The following is a 15,733-nucleotide window of genomic DNA, read 5'->3' on the forward strand; positions in this document are numbered from 1 at the left end:
CCGCAATCCGTCTGCCGTGAGTAGCTCTGCAATTGCAGACTGACACTCCCCTCTGCCCTCTGTCCCCTAACCCTCTTTTACCTCTCTAAAATGTCTAACACTAAAGGGGCCCGCTCTCGTCCTCCTACTTCATCCTCTTCTGACCCGATTGTTCCTACCGCCCAGGATCCTCCGGCCGGTCCGCCCGAGAGTGATACGCCCATCCCAGGCTGGGTTTTCTCTCTGTCTCATTCGGTGGCCGATCTAACGCGGGTGTCTCAAAATTTCTGGTATCCGTGCTGGACCGATTACCTCCGCAGCCCCCCACAGTGGCCAGCGGGTCGCAGGAGCCTCCGCCCGAGCCCTCCTTGATAAGCCGCAAAAGGTCCAGACAGGAACGTCGGTCTGAGTCCTCTTCTCGCTCCATCTCGCCACACGGTCCCCCTCTGCGGTCGGCGTCCTCCCGATCCTTCTCCCCTGAATCAGGCGAGGCGTTATCTGATGCGCCCTCGGAGGACATCTCGGAGCTGGATTCTAACCAAATCGCCACCATGAGGGATATGGTCCAGAATCTCATTGGAGCTATAAACCAAACCTGTGGCATTATGGATCCCTCTACGGAACCCGCAGATCAGGCGGTTTCGTTTAGACGGGCTAAACCACCTTCTAAGTTTTTCTCCAGAACTTACTGCCAATTGGACGGTCTCTCCCTCGGTGGATCCCCGTTTCCAGGCTCTCCACCAACACGGTGCTTCCACTGTCCGGCGGAGCATCTCTGAAGGACTCTAACGATAGTTATAGAATCCTTTGCGAAGTCAGCCTTTGAGGCAGCTGCAGCCGCTTCAAATGCCCAGTTTTCGCTTCCACCTGGGTTTCGAAATCCCTTCCAAATGGGCCAAAAACTCCGTCGAGATATCCTGGACAGAGCGCCTACTGTGCAACTGGCGGAGCTTGCCATCCAGATTTCCCACGCGGGTGAATACCTGGTCTCCGTCTCTCTGGATGTCGCGTCTTGTGCGGCTCAGGCATCCAGCAATGCCGTTACCATCCGCCGGACCGTTTGGCTCAAGGCCTGGCAGGCAGACTTATGTTCCAAAAAGTCCCGCACCTGTCTCCCCTTTCAGGGCTCACGTCTCTTTGGTTCCATGCTGGACCAAATCATTAAGGACGCCACCGGGGGTACAAGTCTCCTCTCCCCCAGGCTAATCCTCGTCGCCCTCCTCCTAGGGCCTCGCGGCAAGACGGCAGTTTCGGTCCTTTCGGCCTTTTTTTCATCACCTCACGGCACCAACCTCCCTTCTCAGCAGCACCAGAGTCCTCAGGCACGTCAAGAGAAGAAAGCGGTGCCCTTTTGGCCCACTCTGTCCTGGCGTCCTCGCTACTCTCCGGGTAGATCCTCCAGGCCAGGACTGGAAGATCCACCTCAGCATGACTCTGACAAGACCCCAACCCACCTCCCAGGTTGGGTGGCCGTCTTCTCTTTTTCAGGGACGTCTGCACCTCCGCAGTAGAGGATGCATGGGTCAGGGAAGTTGTATCCTCGGGATACAAGATAGAGTTCGTTTTCACGACCCCGGGATCGTTTCTTCGAATCCCGACCTCCCAGAGATCCCGCTCTAGTTCCGGGTTTCTTCGCAGCCATCGCTTCTCTTCTCAAAGCCGGGGAAATCGTTCCCGTCCCAGAAAAAGAACGGTTCACAGGTTTCTACTCGAACCTTTTTGGGGTACCGAAAAAAAGACGGCAAGGTTCGCCCCATTCTGGACCTCAGATTACTGAACAGGAGAGTTCGTCTGAGGCACTTCGGGATGGGATCCCTTCGTTCAGTAATTGCTCCCATGGAGGCTCAAGAATTTCTGTGTTCCATAGATATTCAGGACGCCTACCTCCATGTCCCGATATTTCCCGGACGTCACCGATTCCTGCGCTTTGCGGTGCTCCCGGTACATTTTCAATCCGTCGCCCTGCCGTTCGGTCTCACTACCGCTCCAAGGGTATTCACGAAGATCATGGCGGCGCTGTTGGCCATCTTGAGAGTCAGAGGCCTGGTCCTATTTCCATACCTCGACGACATCCTCATTAAGGCTCCGTCCTTTTCTCAGGCTCACGAAAGTCTGTCCGTCGTTCTCGACACCCTAGCCGTTTCGGGTGGCTGGTCAACCGGAAGAAGTCCTGCCTTATTCCTTCTCAGCGCTTCATCTTTCTGGGCATGCTCTTCGACACTTGTCAGACCAAAGTCTTCCTTCCCAAAGACAAGAGATCCTCTCTTTGTCGGGACATACGCTTGCTCCAGGGTCCTCGGCTTCCCTCCCTCCGACCGGCCATGAACGTTCTGGGGAGGATGGTATCAACATTGGAAGCGATTCCCTTTGCCCAATTTCATTCGCGACCCCTTCAGCAAGCCATTCTGTCTCAGTGTGACAGGTCTGTCTTCTCCCTGGTTCGTCCGATCCGATTCTTTTCTCGGGTCAAACGGTCTCTCAACTGGTGGCTGATGTCACCTCTCATCTCCCAGGGCAGGTCCTTCTTTCCAGTTCTCTGGTAAGTGGTGACGACGGACGCCAGCCTCCTCGGCTGGGGTGCGGTTTTTCGCCACCTCACGGTTCAGGGCCGTTGGTCGGCGCAGGAGTCGGCTCCGCCGATCAATGTCCTCGAGATTCGGGCCACCTTTACTGTCCCTCCGCCACTGGGAAAGGATTCTCAGGGGTCTGCCAATCCGGATCCAGACTGACAACGCCACGGCTGTGGCATATGTCAATCTTCAAGTGGGGGACTCTGAGCTACTTGGCCCTTGCTGAGGTATCCAAGATCCTACTTTGGGCGGAGACAACGGCCCCGGTGATATCCACGGGGTATATCCCCGGCGTGGACAATTGGGCCGCCGACTTCCTCAGCCGCGAGGACCTCGCGGCAGGGGAATGGTCCTTGCATCCGGAGGTCTTCCATCAAGATTTTTCTTCGATGGGGGACTCCGGACGTGGATCTCTCGGCGTCTTGAATGAACAGGAAGATTCTGCAGTTCATCTTCAGGTCTTGCGATCCTCTTGCAGTGGGCGTCAATGCTCTGGCTATTCCTTGGTCACAGTTCGTGCTGCCCTACCTGTTGCCACCCCTTCCATTACTTCCCAAACTGTTGAAAAAGAGCAAAGCGGAAAAGGTGCCGGTCATTCTGATCGCCCCGGATTGGCCCAGGAGTGCTTGGTTTGCGGAGCTCGTCAATCTTCTTGCGGACGCTCCCTGGCGCCTTCCAGACAGGCCCAATCTGCTGTCTCAGGGTCCGATCTGCCACCCGAATTCTTGGTCGCTCAGTTTAACGGCGTGGCTGTTGAGACCGCAGTTCTCAGAGCGTCCGGCCTTTCGGACCGGGTGATTCACACCGTGATTCAGGCTCGGAAGCCTTCATCTTCCAGGATCTACTATCGTACCTGGAAGGCTTACTTTCGTTGGTGCTAGTCCAACTGCGTTTCACCTATGTCCTTTTCCCTGCCTTCCATTTTGACCTTCCTTCAGGCAGGACTGGATTCGGGCCTGGCTCTTAGTTCCCTGAAGGGCCAGGTCTCTGCGCTTTCCATCCTCTTTCAGAAGACTTTAGCTTCTCGGCCACAGATTAAGACCTTCCTTCAAGGAGTAGCCCACGCTGTCCCTCCGTACAGGGCCCCCGTGGATTCATGGGATGTAAACCTGGTTCTGGACATTCTGAGGGTTTCCCCCTTTGAGCCTCTCAAGGAGATTCCCCTGTCAGTTCTATCTTTGAGGGTGGTCTTTCTTGTGGCCATCACCTTTATCTGCCGTTTTTCCGAGTTGGCGGCCCTGTCCTGCCGACCTCCGTACTTGGACATTCACCAGGACAAGGCGGTCCTCAGGCCTCTGCCTTCCTGCCTTCCTAAGGTGGTTTTCCACCTCAACGAGGATATCGTTCTACCTTCCTTTTGTCCAGCTCCGGCTCATCCCCCTGGAATGATCGTTGAACAGGCTGGACCTCGTCAGGGCAGTGAGGATCTACCGGGATAGAACGTCCACTTTCCGGAAGACGGATTCCTTTTTCGTCATTCCTGATGGCACGCGCAGAGGCCAGCCGACTTCTAAAGCGACTATTGCTCGCTGGATCAGAATGGCAATTTTGGAGGCTTACCGGGTCAAGAACAGAGTGCCCCCTCCTGGGATTAAGGTTCACTCTACCCGGGCAGTCGGCGCCTCCTGGGCGGTGCACCACTGGGCTTCCGCCCTACAGCTTTGCAAAGTGGCAACTTGGTCTTCCATCCACACGTTCGCCAAATTTTACAAGATCCATTACTACGCTTCGGCGGACGCCAGCCTAGGCAGAAGGATCTTGCAGGTGGCAGTGGTGAGTCCTCTGACCTGATGGAAGTCTGTTTTTCTTGAAGCCTCCATTGGGGGACACAGCTCCCTCCCAATGTTTGTTATCTGTTCTATGACTGTTCTCACGTTTACAGTTCTCAAGTTTGTGGTTATGGTTTTTCAACCTTGCTACTTATCTCCTACTGCTTTCTCACTAACTGAAGAGCATGATGCCAGTCGGTGGGGTGTATACTGCAGAGGAGGAGCTAACTTTTTTTTATTTGCATAGTGTCAGCCTCCTAGTGGCAGCAGCATACACCCATGGTTCCTGTGTCCCCCAATGGAGGCTTCAAGAAACAGATTTTACGGTAAGCAACCAAAAATCCTGTTTTTCTCCCCACAGCGTTCGGCTACGTGCAGGCAATGGGCAGTAATTCTATAAACCTGCAAATCAACCCCATATCTGCAGGTTAATAATGTTTTTTCTGTTGTCAGGTGTCCTTAAATAACATGATAGGATTACTAAAATCATACACTCATGTAATATCATTGTCATTCCAGGAACTGACAGTTCTTAGTCATCTCCATCACCCAAGCCTAGTGTGTTTACTTGCAGCTGGGGTTCGACCTAGAATGCTAGTAATGGAACTTGCTCCAAAAGGTTCCCTTGATCATCTGCTTCAGCAGGACAGCAGTAGCCTGACTCGAACTCTTCAGCACAGAATAGCTCTTCATGTTGCTGACGGGCTCAGGTAAAAGTGAAAAAAATAATGAATTTTAAGGGGTGTTTTCATGTTATTAAATTGTTTTCATTAAACAGCATAGAAATAAGCAAGTTTGTAATTGACTTGCTTTTGCTATTTACTTTCATTCTTCTGCAATGAAAGCCCATATCCTGCATAGACAATATGAGGCTGGCCTAGTGTACCCCAACGTTACATTCCAGGAGAGGAGTTAACTCCTAACATTTCACTTAGCTCAATCCAACCAACTGATTTCCATACAGAAGTTATGAGCAAAAACAGCATGAAAAACTGATTGAGAGCGACAGTCACCAGTGGTATGTGAAAAGCAGCACTTTATTGTGGTTGTCACATGTGGAGAGAATGCATAAAGAAGAAAGTATGGGACAGCTGTTTAGCTTAAGTTATGCTTCTTTTGGCTCAGAAGAATTGTAGTTTACGCAAAGTAGCTGTCTCTTCCCTCTTTATATCTACGCTCCTCATGGAAAGACCATTACAAAGTGCTTCATGTGCCGCACTCATTCAATTTTTCATGCTGTTTTTGCTCACAATTTTGCACTGCTTTATCTCAAGCTGAACACCACTATATCTGGCAATCTGCTAGTTATGTTTGCCTGAATGCATTAATGCAGGGTGTGCTAGCAGTGCCTCTATTTCTGCTATTATTTCTGTTATTTTTTATGTGTTGGACCATACAGCAGTTAGGCTAGGTTCACATTGCGTTAGTGGGTGTTCGCTAACGGAATCCGTTACATGGCGCAATTGTCGCAATTAACGCTATGTAACGGATCCGTTAGCGCACCCATTGACTGTAATGTGCTAACGGATCGCTAACACATCGCTAACGTATGCCTTTTTTGGCATGCGTCAGCGATGTCCCGTTATTTTCGGACGGACCTCGAACACTGCTTGCAGCGTTCAGGGTCCGTTCTTCGGACCCTTTTTGGACATTGCGCCAGCGCATTCCGTTAGCGTATCTGCTAAACGGATTGCACTAACGCAATGTGAACCTAGCCTTAGCTGCTTCTCTCCTTCCTTCCTTCCCTCTCATCTCCCTAACCAAGGTTCTCTTATCAGTCCTGTAGCATCACAATGGGTGCCAGCATGTGCAGTTTCCATAGCAGTGCTTTTAATCAGGGCTTCCACTTTCCTGAGTCTCGTGCTTGTTTCCATGCCCTGTTATTCCTAAATGTAAATATGGTAAGAACAGTGTAGAACACATACTGACAAACCGTTAATGTGTAATAGCAAGTTGGAGCTCCTGACCAGAAGTGTTATTCATGGATGAGTACCTGCCCCTTAAGCAACAAGAAAGTAATGAGACTACATAGCTCCGAGCTGCACAAGAGACAACTTGGGAATACCCCTTTTAAAATGGTTGTCCACTAATTGTATAATCCCTTCTGAATCCCCATGTTTCCCCCTGCGGTGCTGGCGCTGTTTTAGCGTTCCTCCCATTGCCACTCCTGGGGCTCGTGTGACATTATGTCACATGATCCTTGCAGCCAATCAGTACCAGGGAAAGTGAGAGGGCAGCAGCTCAGATTTACTCCAGATGTCTTGAGTAGAGAGTGAAGCCAGAGCTGATCGGCCTCAGGGATCGCATTGCATAATGTCACACAAGCCCCAGGAGAACCAGTGCCTACACGGTATAGGCATCAGAGGTGAGTATAAGTATTATTTTACTGGGGGGGAGAAATATAGGGATTCAGGCGGAGTTGTATGAGCAGTGGACAACCCCCTTTTTAATGTTGATTTTGTTTTTTCTAAATAATAATGATTTTACTTCATTTACAGGTCATGTTACAACATGTAAATCATACTTTCTCCTTCGCCTCATTGGGGGACACAGGACCATGGGACACAGGACCATGGGTTATGCTGCTGTCACTAGGAGGCTGACACTAAGCTGAGACAAAAAAAGGTTAGCTCCTCCCCTGCAGTATACACCCTCATGCTGGCTTCCAGAGACCCAGTTCAAGCTTAGTGTCCGTAGGAGGCACACTGTTTTTTTAATTCTACCCGGACGAAGGGGGCGACGGATTCTTTCATGGTCCGATCTCCCCCGAACCAACAACAGGCGAGCACGGGAGTTTCACCTCACCGTATCCTCTCCTGCGACGTGGGAGCCACTGCCTGAGCTGACCTTTTTGGGGCGACGGTTTTTTTTTTTCCTAATAGGGCACCGATCTCCCCACTTTGTTCAGACGAGCACTGGTGTTTTACCTCCAGTACCCTCTTCTGCAGCCAGGCTTTTTTATTGCCGGACTGCCCTGTCCACCAGGTTTCACCCTCGGCTGTACAGAGGCACTAGTACCCGTGGCGTCCGTGCAGCACACCCTGCATCACCACTGCATGCGGCTGATTCAGGTGGTGGACGGTTCCTCTCCACCCCCCTTTCGGGGGCTGGTGGATGGAGGCTTCCCAACCCCTGCACCGTCCCTGTTTTTCTTCACCCCAGACACTCCTACCTCAGCCCCTGGTGCGCTGCTCCTTCAGGGTAAGTGTCTTGTGGAATGGGGGGGGGGGAGGGGTGGCGCCGGCTCTGCGGTTCGGAGGGCTCCCCCTTACTAGTGGCACACGTTATTCCTGGGCCCCCTTTGTTGTCCCGGCATCAGCGGCCGAAGCCGCAAATTTAGTCCCCGGCGCTTCCCGATAGGCTCCGCCCCCTTTTCGCGTCATCGCGCGGCTCCGCCCCCCGGTCCTGGCGCTTCTCGCTGTGTGAGAGATCTCTCCCCCAGGTCTCGGCGGCCATCTTGGATCTCTCTGCACGCCGCAGCTTCTGGTTTTCCAGCCGCAGCGTCCTCCACGTGCAGCGCTGTGCACGCCAGCTGTCGCCTAATCCTCCTGCCGCCTCTCTCTCTCTCTGTGGGACACAGGACCAGGGTAAGGAGACCGTCAGCTCTTTCCTGCAGCGCCGACCTCGCTTCCTTAGGCTAGACCCTATCTGGCATTAGTGTACACCATGTCTCAGTCTAAGATTACTAAAAAATCCTCAAAGGTGCATTCGACCTTTTTTTCTGCGTGTACCACCTGCCAGGCTCCACTTCCTCGTCCTCAAAGCTCTCCCCTCTGCTCTGCCTGCGATGCCCCATGTGCCCAGGAGCCCTCCACCGCCACCGACTCCGGTGTACCTAGTCCCCCCCTGTGGGTCGCTTCACTTTCGCAGTCCGTGGATTTTTTAGCCAACGCCATCAAATCCATTCAAAATCCTCCCGGGGAACGGGGCAATCCGTTACAGGTCCTAAGAGATCCCTCCGTAGCAGGGGAATCGTCGGCCAGCAGGGGCTGCTCTCTCCATAAAAAGGCACGGTCATCTAGAAAACGGACCCGCACTTCCTCTCCTGAGCGCTCACCTCGCCACTCAGACTCTGGCAGCTCCACCTCTCGCTCACCCTCTTTGGGGGCTCCCAGCGTTCACGACTCTGAACATGAGTCCGAGGTATCATTGGACCCGGAGTCTCCGGAGTTCAGAGCTACGGTTGACTCCCTCATTGTAGCAGTCAATCACGCACTTAAGGTGGATGATGACTCTAATTCCGCTCCGGAACACGCGGTCTCTTTTACCAGAAACAAGCGTTCCCACAAAACTTTTGCCTCTCACCCAGCTTTTCTGGATATAGTCAGACGACACAGGGAGCGTCCAGATAAGCGTTTCTCGTGTAAGAAGGATCTGGTATCGAAGTATCCCTTCTCAGCAGATCTCGTGAAAGACTGGACGGATCCCCCTATAGTAGATCCTCTGGTCTCACGCCTGGCTTCTAAAACGCTTCTTTCAGTCCCAGACGGCGCCTCAATTAAGAGTCCCTCTGAACGCCAGCTAGATTCTCTAGCTCGCTCAGTGTACGAAGCCTCAGGCTCTTCCCTGTCCCCCTCCTTCGCCGCGGCTTGGGTGACCAAGGCAATGGTTTCCTGGGCGGATGCTCTAGCGAAATCCATTCATGAACAGGACCTCCCGTCTGAGATGGCGGACCTGGCTAAACAGATAGCCATGGCTAGCGATTACGTAATGTACGCCTCCCTCGATGCAGCGAATTGCGCAGCATCGGCGGCTTCTAACGCCATCTCTATCAGAAGGGCTCTTTGGCTCAGAGAGTGGCGCGCAGATTCCTCCTCTAAAAAATCTCTGATCTCTCTCCCTTTTCAAAGTGGGCGCCTTTTCGGTGAAAAGCTTGACCAGCTGATTTCCGACGCTACAGGGGGAAAGAGCAAGTTCCTTCCCCAACAGAGGCCCAAGGCGACCTTCCAGCGCCAGCCTTACTTTCGTTTTCGGCCCTTTCGTACCAGCCCAGCCTGGTCCAATTCTACCGGTCTTCTCAGATCAGACCGATCCACTCGCACAGACAGAGACGCTCGTCCCTCCTTCAGGCCGAATCCTTCCTGGCGAGGGAAGCCGAGGCAGTCCAGAACCAGAGGTTCGAGACCCCCAGATTCCCGTCTCAATGACTCGGGAACGGCGCCAGTCGATACCACCAGAGTAGGAGGACGTCTACTCCTTTTTCAGCAAGCCTGGCTCTCCGTCATTCACGACGAATGGGTCAGGGATCTGGTATCGTCTGGTTACAAAATAGAGTTCTCCACGCCTCCTCCAACTCGGTTTTTCCCCTCTCGTCTCCCCAGCTCGGGAGCTCAGTCTCGCGCCCTCCTTTGCGCCATTCACTCCCTCCGCCAAAGCGGGGTCATTGTTCCGGTCCCGGAGCACGAGAGGTTCAAAGGTTTCTACTCAAACCTCTTCGTCGTGCCAAAGAAGGACGGAAAAGTGCGCCCCATTTTGGATCTGAAGCTCCTGAACAAGTGCGTAAGAGTACGGCACTTCAGGATGGAATCACTCAGATCGGTCATCTCGTCGATGGAAAGAGGGGAATTTTTGGCATCGATAGACATCAAGGATGCCTATCTTCACATTCCGATATTCCCGCCTCATCAGAGGTTCCTCCGCTTTGCCGTTCGGGAGCACCACTTCCAGTTCACGGCCTTACCCTTCGGTCTTGCCACAGCGCCCAGGGTATTCACAAAGGTCATGGCGGCTGTCATGGCCATCCTTCATTCTCGAGGAGTCGTCGTGTTACCTTACTTAGACGATCTCCTCATAAAGGGGCCGTCTTTTCAGGCCTGCGAGTCAAGCGTCCACATTACCCTGGATTCTCTTTCGCGCCTGGGCTGGTTGATCAACTTGGACAAGTCCTCTCCCGTTCCTGCCCGTCGGATCGCCTTTCTGGGAATGATCCTGGACACTTCAAGGGGGCTGGTCTTGCTTCCTCGGTCCAAGGCCCAAGCGCTTCAGCAGGGAGCCCGTACGCTCTGTCATTCTCGCCCGCGAACCATTCGGTTCTCCATGAAGATTCTGGGAAAGATGGTTGCAGCAATCGAAGCGGTCCCTTTCGCTCAACTCCATCTCCGCCCCTTGCAACAGGCTTTGCTGGGCAACTGGGACAGGAGTCTCCCATCTCTCGACCGCCCTTGTCCCCTGTCCCCGCGGGTCAGACAATCTCTCGTATGGTGGACCCTGGGTCAATCTCTTCTCCAGGGGAAGTCCTTCCTCCCGATCCGCTGGTTAGTGGTAACTACCGACGCCAGTCTTCTCGGCTGGGGAGCGGTGTTTCTTCACCACTCTGCCCAGGGCCGTTGGACAGTTCAGGAATCCAGGCTCCCCATCAACATCCTGGAGATTCGTGCTATCAGACTTGCCCTGAGTCGCTTTCACACCCTGCTCGCGGGTCACCCGATACGAGTCCAATCGGACAACGTCACGGCGGTGGCTTACATCAACCACCAGGGGGGTACCCGCAGCAGGGCGGCGATGCAGGAAGTCTCCCACATCCTTCGTTGGGCCGAAGCCAACCATTCCATCATCTCTGCGGTGCACATTCCGGGAGTCGAGAACTGGGCGGCGGACTTCCTAAGCCGCCAGGGCCTTGCCTCGGGGGAGTGGGAACTCCACCCAGAGGTCTTTCGACAGATCTGTCTTCGCTGGGGGACCCCGGACGTGAATCTGATGGCGTCCAGATTGAACGCCAAGGTTCACAACTTCATTGCTCGGTCTCGAGATCCCCAGGTTATCGGAGTGGACGCGCTGATATTCCCGTGGCATCAGTTTCAACTCACATACGTGTTTCCTCCACTTCCCTTACTGCCGAAGGTGATCCGAAAGATCAAGACGGAGGGGGTTCCGGTCATTCTGGTCGCCCCAGATTGGCCACGCCGCGCTTGGTACGCGGAACTCGTTCAGCTCGTAGCCGACGTCCCTTGGCGGTTACCAGACCGCCCAGACCTACTTTGCCAAGGTCCGATCTGCCACCAGAGCTCAGGGGCCCTACGTTTAATGGCGTGGCTGTTGAAACCTGGATTCTAACTCGTGCCGGTTTCTCTCAGCAGGTCATTCCCACCATGTTAAGTGCTCGAAAGGCGTCTTCCGCCTCCATTTATCACCGAGTCTGGAAAACCTTCTTCTCATGGTGCAGGCTCCGAGGGCTCCCCCCGCTCGTTTTCTCTATCCCTTGCATCTTGAATTTCCTTCAGTCCGGTCTGGACTCCGGATTGGCTCTGAGTTCCCTCAAAGGCCAGATCTCAGCGTTATCCGTGCTGTTCCAGCGCAGGATCGCCGCCAACCTTCAAGTTAAGACCTTCATTCAGGGAGTCTCCCATGTGGTTCCTCCTTACAGGATGCCGTTAGAAACCTGGGATCTCAACTTGGTCCTGGGGGTTCTTCAGGAGCCTCCGTTCGAACCCCTTCAAGACGTTCCGCTCTCTGTCCTCTCATGGAAGGTTGCCTTCCTGGTAGCGGTGACGTCCATCAGAAGGGTTTCAGAGCTCACCGCTTTGTCCTGCCGGGCACCGTTCCTGGCCTTTCATCAGGATAAAGTGGTCCTACGCCCTTCCCCGGTGTTTCTTCCGAAGGTGGTCTCATCTTTTCATCTTAACGAGGACATCATCCTTCCTTCTTTTTGCCCGCAGCCCAAGCATAGGGTCGAGAAGGCTCTCCATACTCTGGACGTGGTACGGGCCCTCAGGAGGTACATTTCCAGAACGGCTCATTTCAGAAAATCGGACGCCCTTTTCGTGCTCCCGGAGGGTCACAGAAAGGGTTTCGCTGCGTCTAAATCCACGATAGCCAGATGGATCCGATCTGCTATCCAGGAATCCTATCGGGTCAGGGGCAGTCCTATCCCGGCGGGGATTAGAGCACACTCCACTCGGTCGATGGGTGCTTCCTGGGCCATCCGGCACCAGGCAACAGCGGAGCAGGTTTGCAAGGCCGCAACGTGGTTCAGCCTGCATACCTTCACAAAGCATTACAATGTTCACATCCATTCCTCTGCGGACGCGGCCCTTGGCAGGCGTATCCTGCAAGCGGCCATTGCGCATTTGTAGTCAGATGGTACACGGAGTTATTTGGTTGTTTTGTTTCCATCCCAGGGACGTCCCATGGTCCTGTGTCCCCCAATGAGGCGAAGGAGAAATAGGGATTTTTGTGTGTACTCACCGTAAAATCCTTTTCTCCGAGCCACTCATTGGGGGACACAGCACCCACCCTTGTAGCCTTACGGCTCGTTACCTTTTTTGGTCTTTGACTGTTTGTTTGACATGTTATATGCTAATGTTACTTGATATATTGTTATTATCCTACTGCTTTTGCACTGAACTGGGTCTCTGGAGGCCAGCATGAGGGTGTATACTGCAGGGGAGGAGCTAACCTTTTTTTGTCTCCGCTTAGTGTCAGCCTCCTAGTGACAGCAGCATAACCCATGGTTCTGTGTCCCATGGTCCTGTGTCCCCCAATGAGTGGCTCGGAGAAAAGGATTTTACGGTGAGTACACACAAAAATCCCTATTTTTAGCGACATTCTTTATTACTTATTACATTCTAAAGTTCAGTAGATTCAACTGTCTTTTTTTTTGCAAATGTTTAGATCATGCATCTTCTATACCGTTCCCTCATTCTCTGAACAAGTATATATATATATATATATATATATATATATACATTCACTCTAATCAGACAGCAAACTATTATATTAACCTTTTCTAACTTATCATGATTGTAACTCCCCCTGTTCTAGTTCTCACATTAAGTTTGTTAGTTATATTAAATTCTCTTTTAGTTTGCTAAAAAGGTAAATTTAGTGCTTTTTTACATTTTATACAAGTCGTAACTGAAGATTTTTGCATACAACGCAATCATTCTCTGAGATTCTCTGTATGTACGGTAATTACTAATTTAAACAATTAACATATCCAGTGATTTATTGCTCCAGTTTGTTGGCTTATATTATGCATTTGAACTGTATTGTTTTTTCCAAAAGTTGTATTCTCTTTGTCCTCATGTCATAGGTACCTTCATTCATCTATGATCATTTATCGAGATTTAAAACCTCACAATGTTCTGCTGTTTACGTTACATCCAAGTTGTGAAGTTATTGCTAAGATTGCAGACTATGGCATTGCTCAATATTGTTGCAGAATGGGGATCAAAACTTCAGAAGGCACCCCAGGTAATGATGATCCCATCTTAACCATAGACCTTGCTAAAGCATAAAGTAACATTCTCTGTGGTTTCTGTGTAAATATATATTGTACATGAAACACAGTCTTAAAATGCTCAGATTTTTTCCACCTTGACCTGAAAGATTCCAAATTGCTCCAGCATGCAGAGGGACAAACATTGATATTGGTATATATAGGGCAAATCTTGGCAAACCCAGTTAAAGCGAACCTGTCACCTGAATTTGGCGGGACCGGTTTTCGGTCATATGGGCGGAGTTTTCGGGTGTTTGATTCACTCTTTCCTTACCTGCTGGCTGCATGCTGGCCGCAATATTGGATTGAAGTTCATTCTGTGTCCTCCGTAGTACACGCCTGCCTCTGTCCTCTGTCAGGTTTGCAGCAACCCTATTGTTCCCACCGCCCAGGATCCCCCTGCTGCTCCGCTTGAGTGATACCTCCACCCCAAGCTTGGCTTCTGCCTTGTCACAATCGGTAGGGAAACTAACTCGGGTGTCCCAGACCCTTGTGTCCATGCTTGATAGGTTGCCCCTGCAGACTCCCGCAATAGCCAGCGGGTCGCAAAAACCTCCATCCGAGCCTCCCATTATAGGCCGCAAAAGATCCAGACAGGAACGTCGGTCTGAGTCCTCTTCCCATTCCATCTTGCCACACGGTCCTTCTCTGCGATCGGTTTCTCCCCGATCCTCCTCACCTGAGTCAGGCGAAGCTTTCTCTGATGCGACTTCAGAGGATAATTTGGAGCTGGATTCGAACCAAATTGATAGCATGAGGGATATGGTTCAGAGTCTCATCGGAGCAATCAATCAGACCTGTGGCATTAAAGATTCCTCTACGAAACCCGCAGACCAGGTGGTTTTCAAAGAGGAAAGCGCCTTGGCGTCCTATATCCTTTTTCCCCAGATCTCACCGTCAACTGGACTTCTCCCTCTGTGGATCCGCCAGTTTCTAGACTTTCCACCAACACAGTCTTCCCACTGTCTGACGGAGCGTCTCTGAAAGATTCCAACGATAAATTCATAGAGTCCTTTGCTAAGTCGGCCTTCGAAGCGGCCGCTTCTGCCCTATGCCCGGCCTTTGCTTCCATCTGGGTTTCGAAGTCTATATCCGAATGGACCAAACAACTCCGTCGGGGCATTCTGGCCGGAGCTCCACCAGAACAGCTGGCAGAACTTGCCACCCAGATTTCTCACGCTGGGGAATACTTGGTCTCTTCTTCCCTGGACTCCGCGTCTTGTTCCGCTCAGGCATCTAGTAATGTGGTTGCCATCCGTCGTACCGTCTGGCTCAAGGCCTGGCAGGCGGATTTGTCATCAAAAAAGTCCCTTACCAGTCTGCCTTTTCAGGGATCTCGTCTCTTCGGTTCCAAGATGGACCAAATTATTAAGGTCGCTACCAGGGGCACAAGCTCCCTTCTTCCCCAGTCCAAGCCTCGCTGGCCTCCTCCTAGGTGGCAATTCCGGTCCTTTCGGCCTTTTTGTCGCTTTGTGGCGTCAAACTCCTTTTCACAGCAGTAGCAGAGGCCGCAGGTACGTCAAGAGAAGAAGGCGGTATCCTTTAGATCCACCCCTTCCTGGTGTCCCCGCTACTCCCAGGGTAGATCTTCCCGGTCTGGGACTGGAAGATCCACCTCGGCATTACTCCCTGCTAGACTCCAGCGCACCTCCCAAGCTGGGCGGCCGTCTCCTTTTCTTCAGAGACGTCTGGATCTCCTCAGTGGAGGACGCATGGGTCAGTGAAGTGGTATCCTCAGGATACAAAATAGAGTTCATTTCACGGTCCCGGGATCTTTACTTAGAGTCTCGCCCTCCAAGAGATCCCGCTCTAGTTCCGGGTTTCTTTGCAGCCATCACTTCCCTCCTTGAGCCCGGGGTAATCGTTCCCGTTCCAGAAAAAGAACGGTTCACAGGTTTCTATTCAAATCTTTTTGTGATACCGAAAAAAGACGGCAAGGTTCGTCCCATTCTGGATCTCAAATTGCTGAACAAGAGAGTTCGTCTGAGACCCTTCAAGATGGAATCCCTTCGTTTAGTAATTGCTTCCATGGAGGCCCAGGAATTCCTGTGTTCCATAGATATTCGGGACGCCTACCTCCGCGTCCCGATATTCCCGGGACATCACCGATTCCTGCGCTTTGCGGTGCTCCAGGACCATTTTCAATTAGTCGCCCTGCCATTCGGTCTCGCAACCGCTCCCGGGGTTTTCACGAAGAT

General features: G+C 52.2%; 1 protein-coding gene across 2 annotated transcripts in view; it reads left to right on the top strand.

Annotated features, from left to right (window-relative positions):
* The window catches only part of LRRK2 (leucine rich repeat kinase 2), a 321,822-nt gene that overhangs the window by 223,180 nt on the left and 82,909 nt on the right, over window positions 1–15,733 (top strand). For both annotated transcript variants that reach the window (XM_069765011.1, XM_069765012.1), the window contains exons 41-42: window positions 4,838–5,028; window positions 13,350–13,510. In XM_069765011.1, the coding sequence (XP_069621112.1) occupies window positions 4,838–5,028; window positions 13,350–13,510 (352 nt within the window). The remainder of the gene's footprint in view (window positions 1–4,837; window positions 5,029–13,349; window positions 13,511–15,733) is intronic.

Source organism: Ranitomeya imitator, chromosome 4, assembly GCF_032444005.1.
Source record: "Ranitomeya imitator isolate aRanImi1 chromosome 4, aRanImi1.pri, whole genome shotgun sequence".
NCBI lineage: Eukaryota > Metazoa > Chordata > Amphibia > Anura > Dendrobatidae > Ranitomeya > Ranitomeya imitator.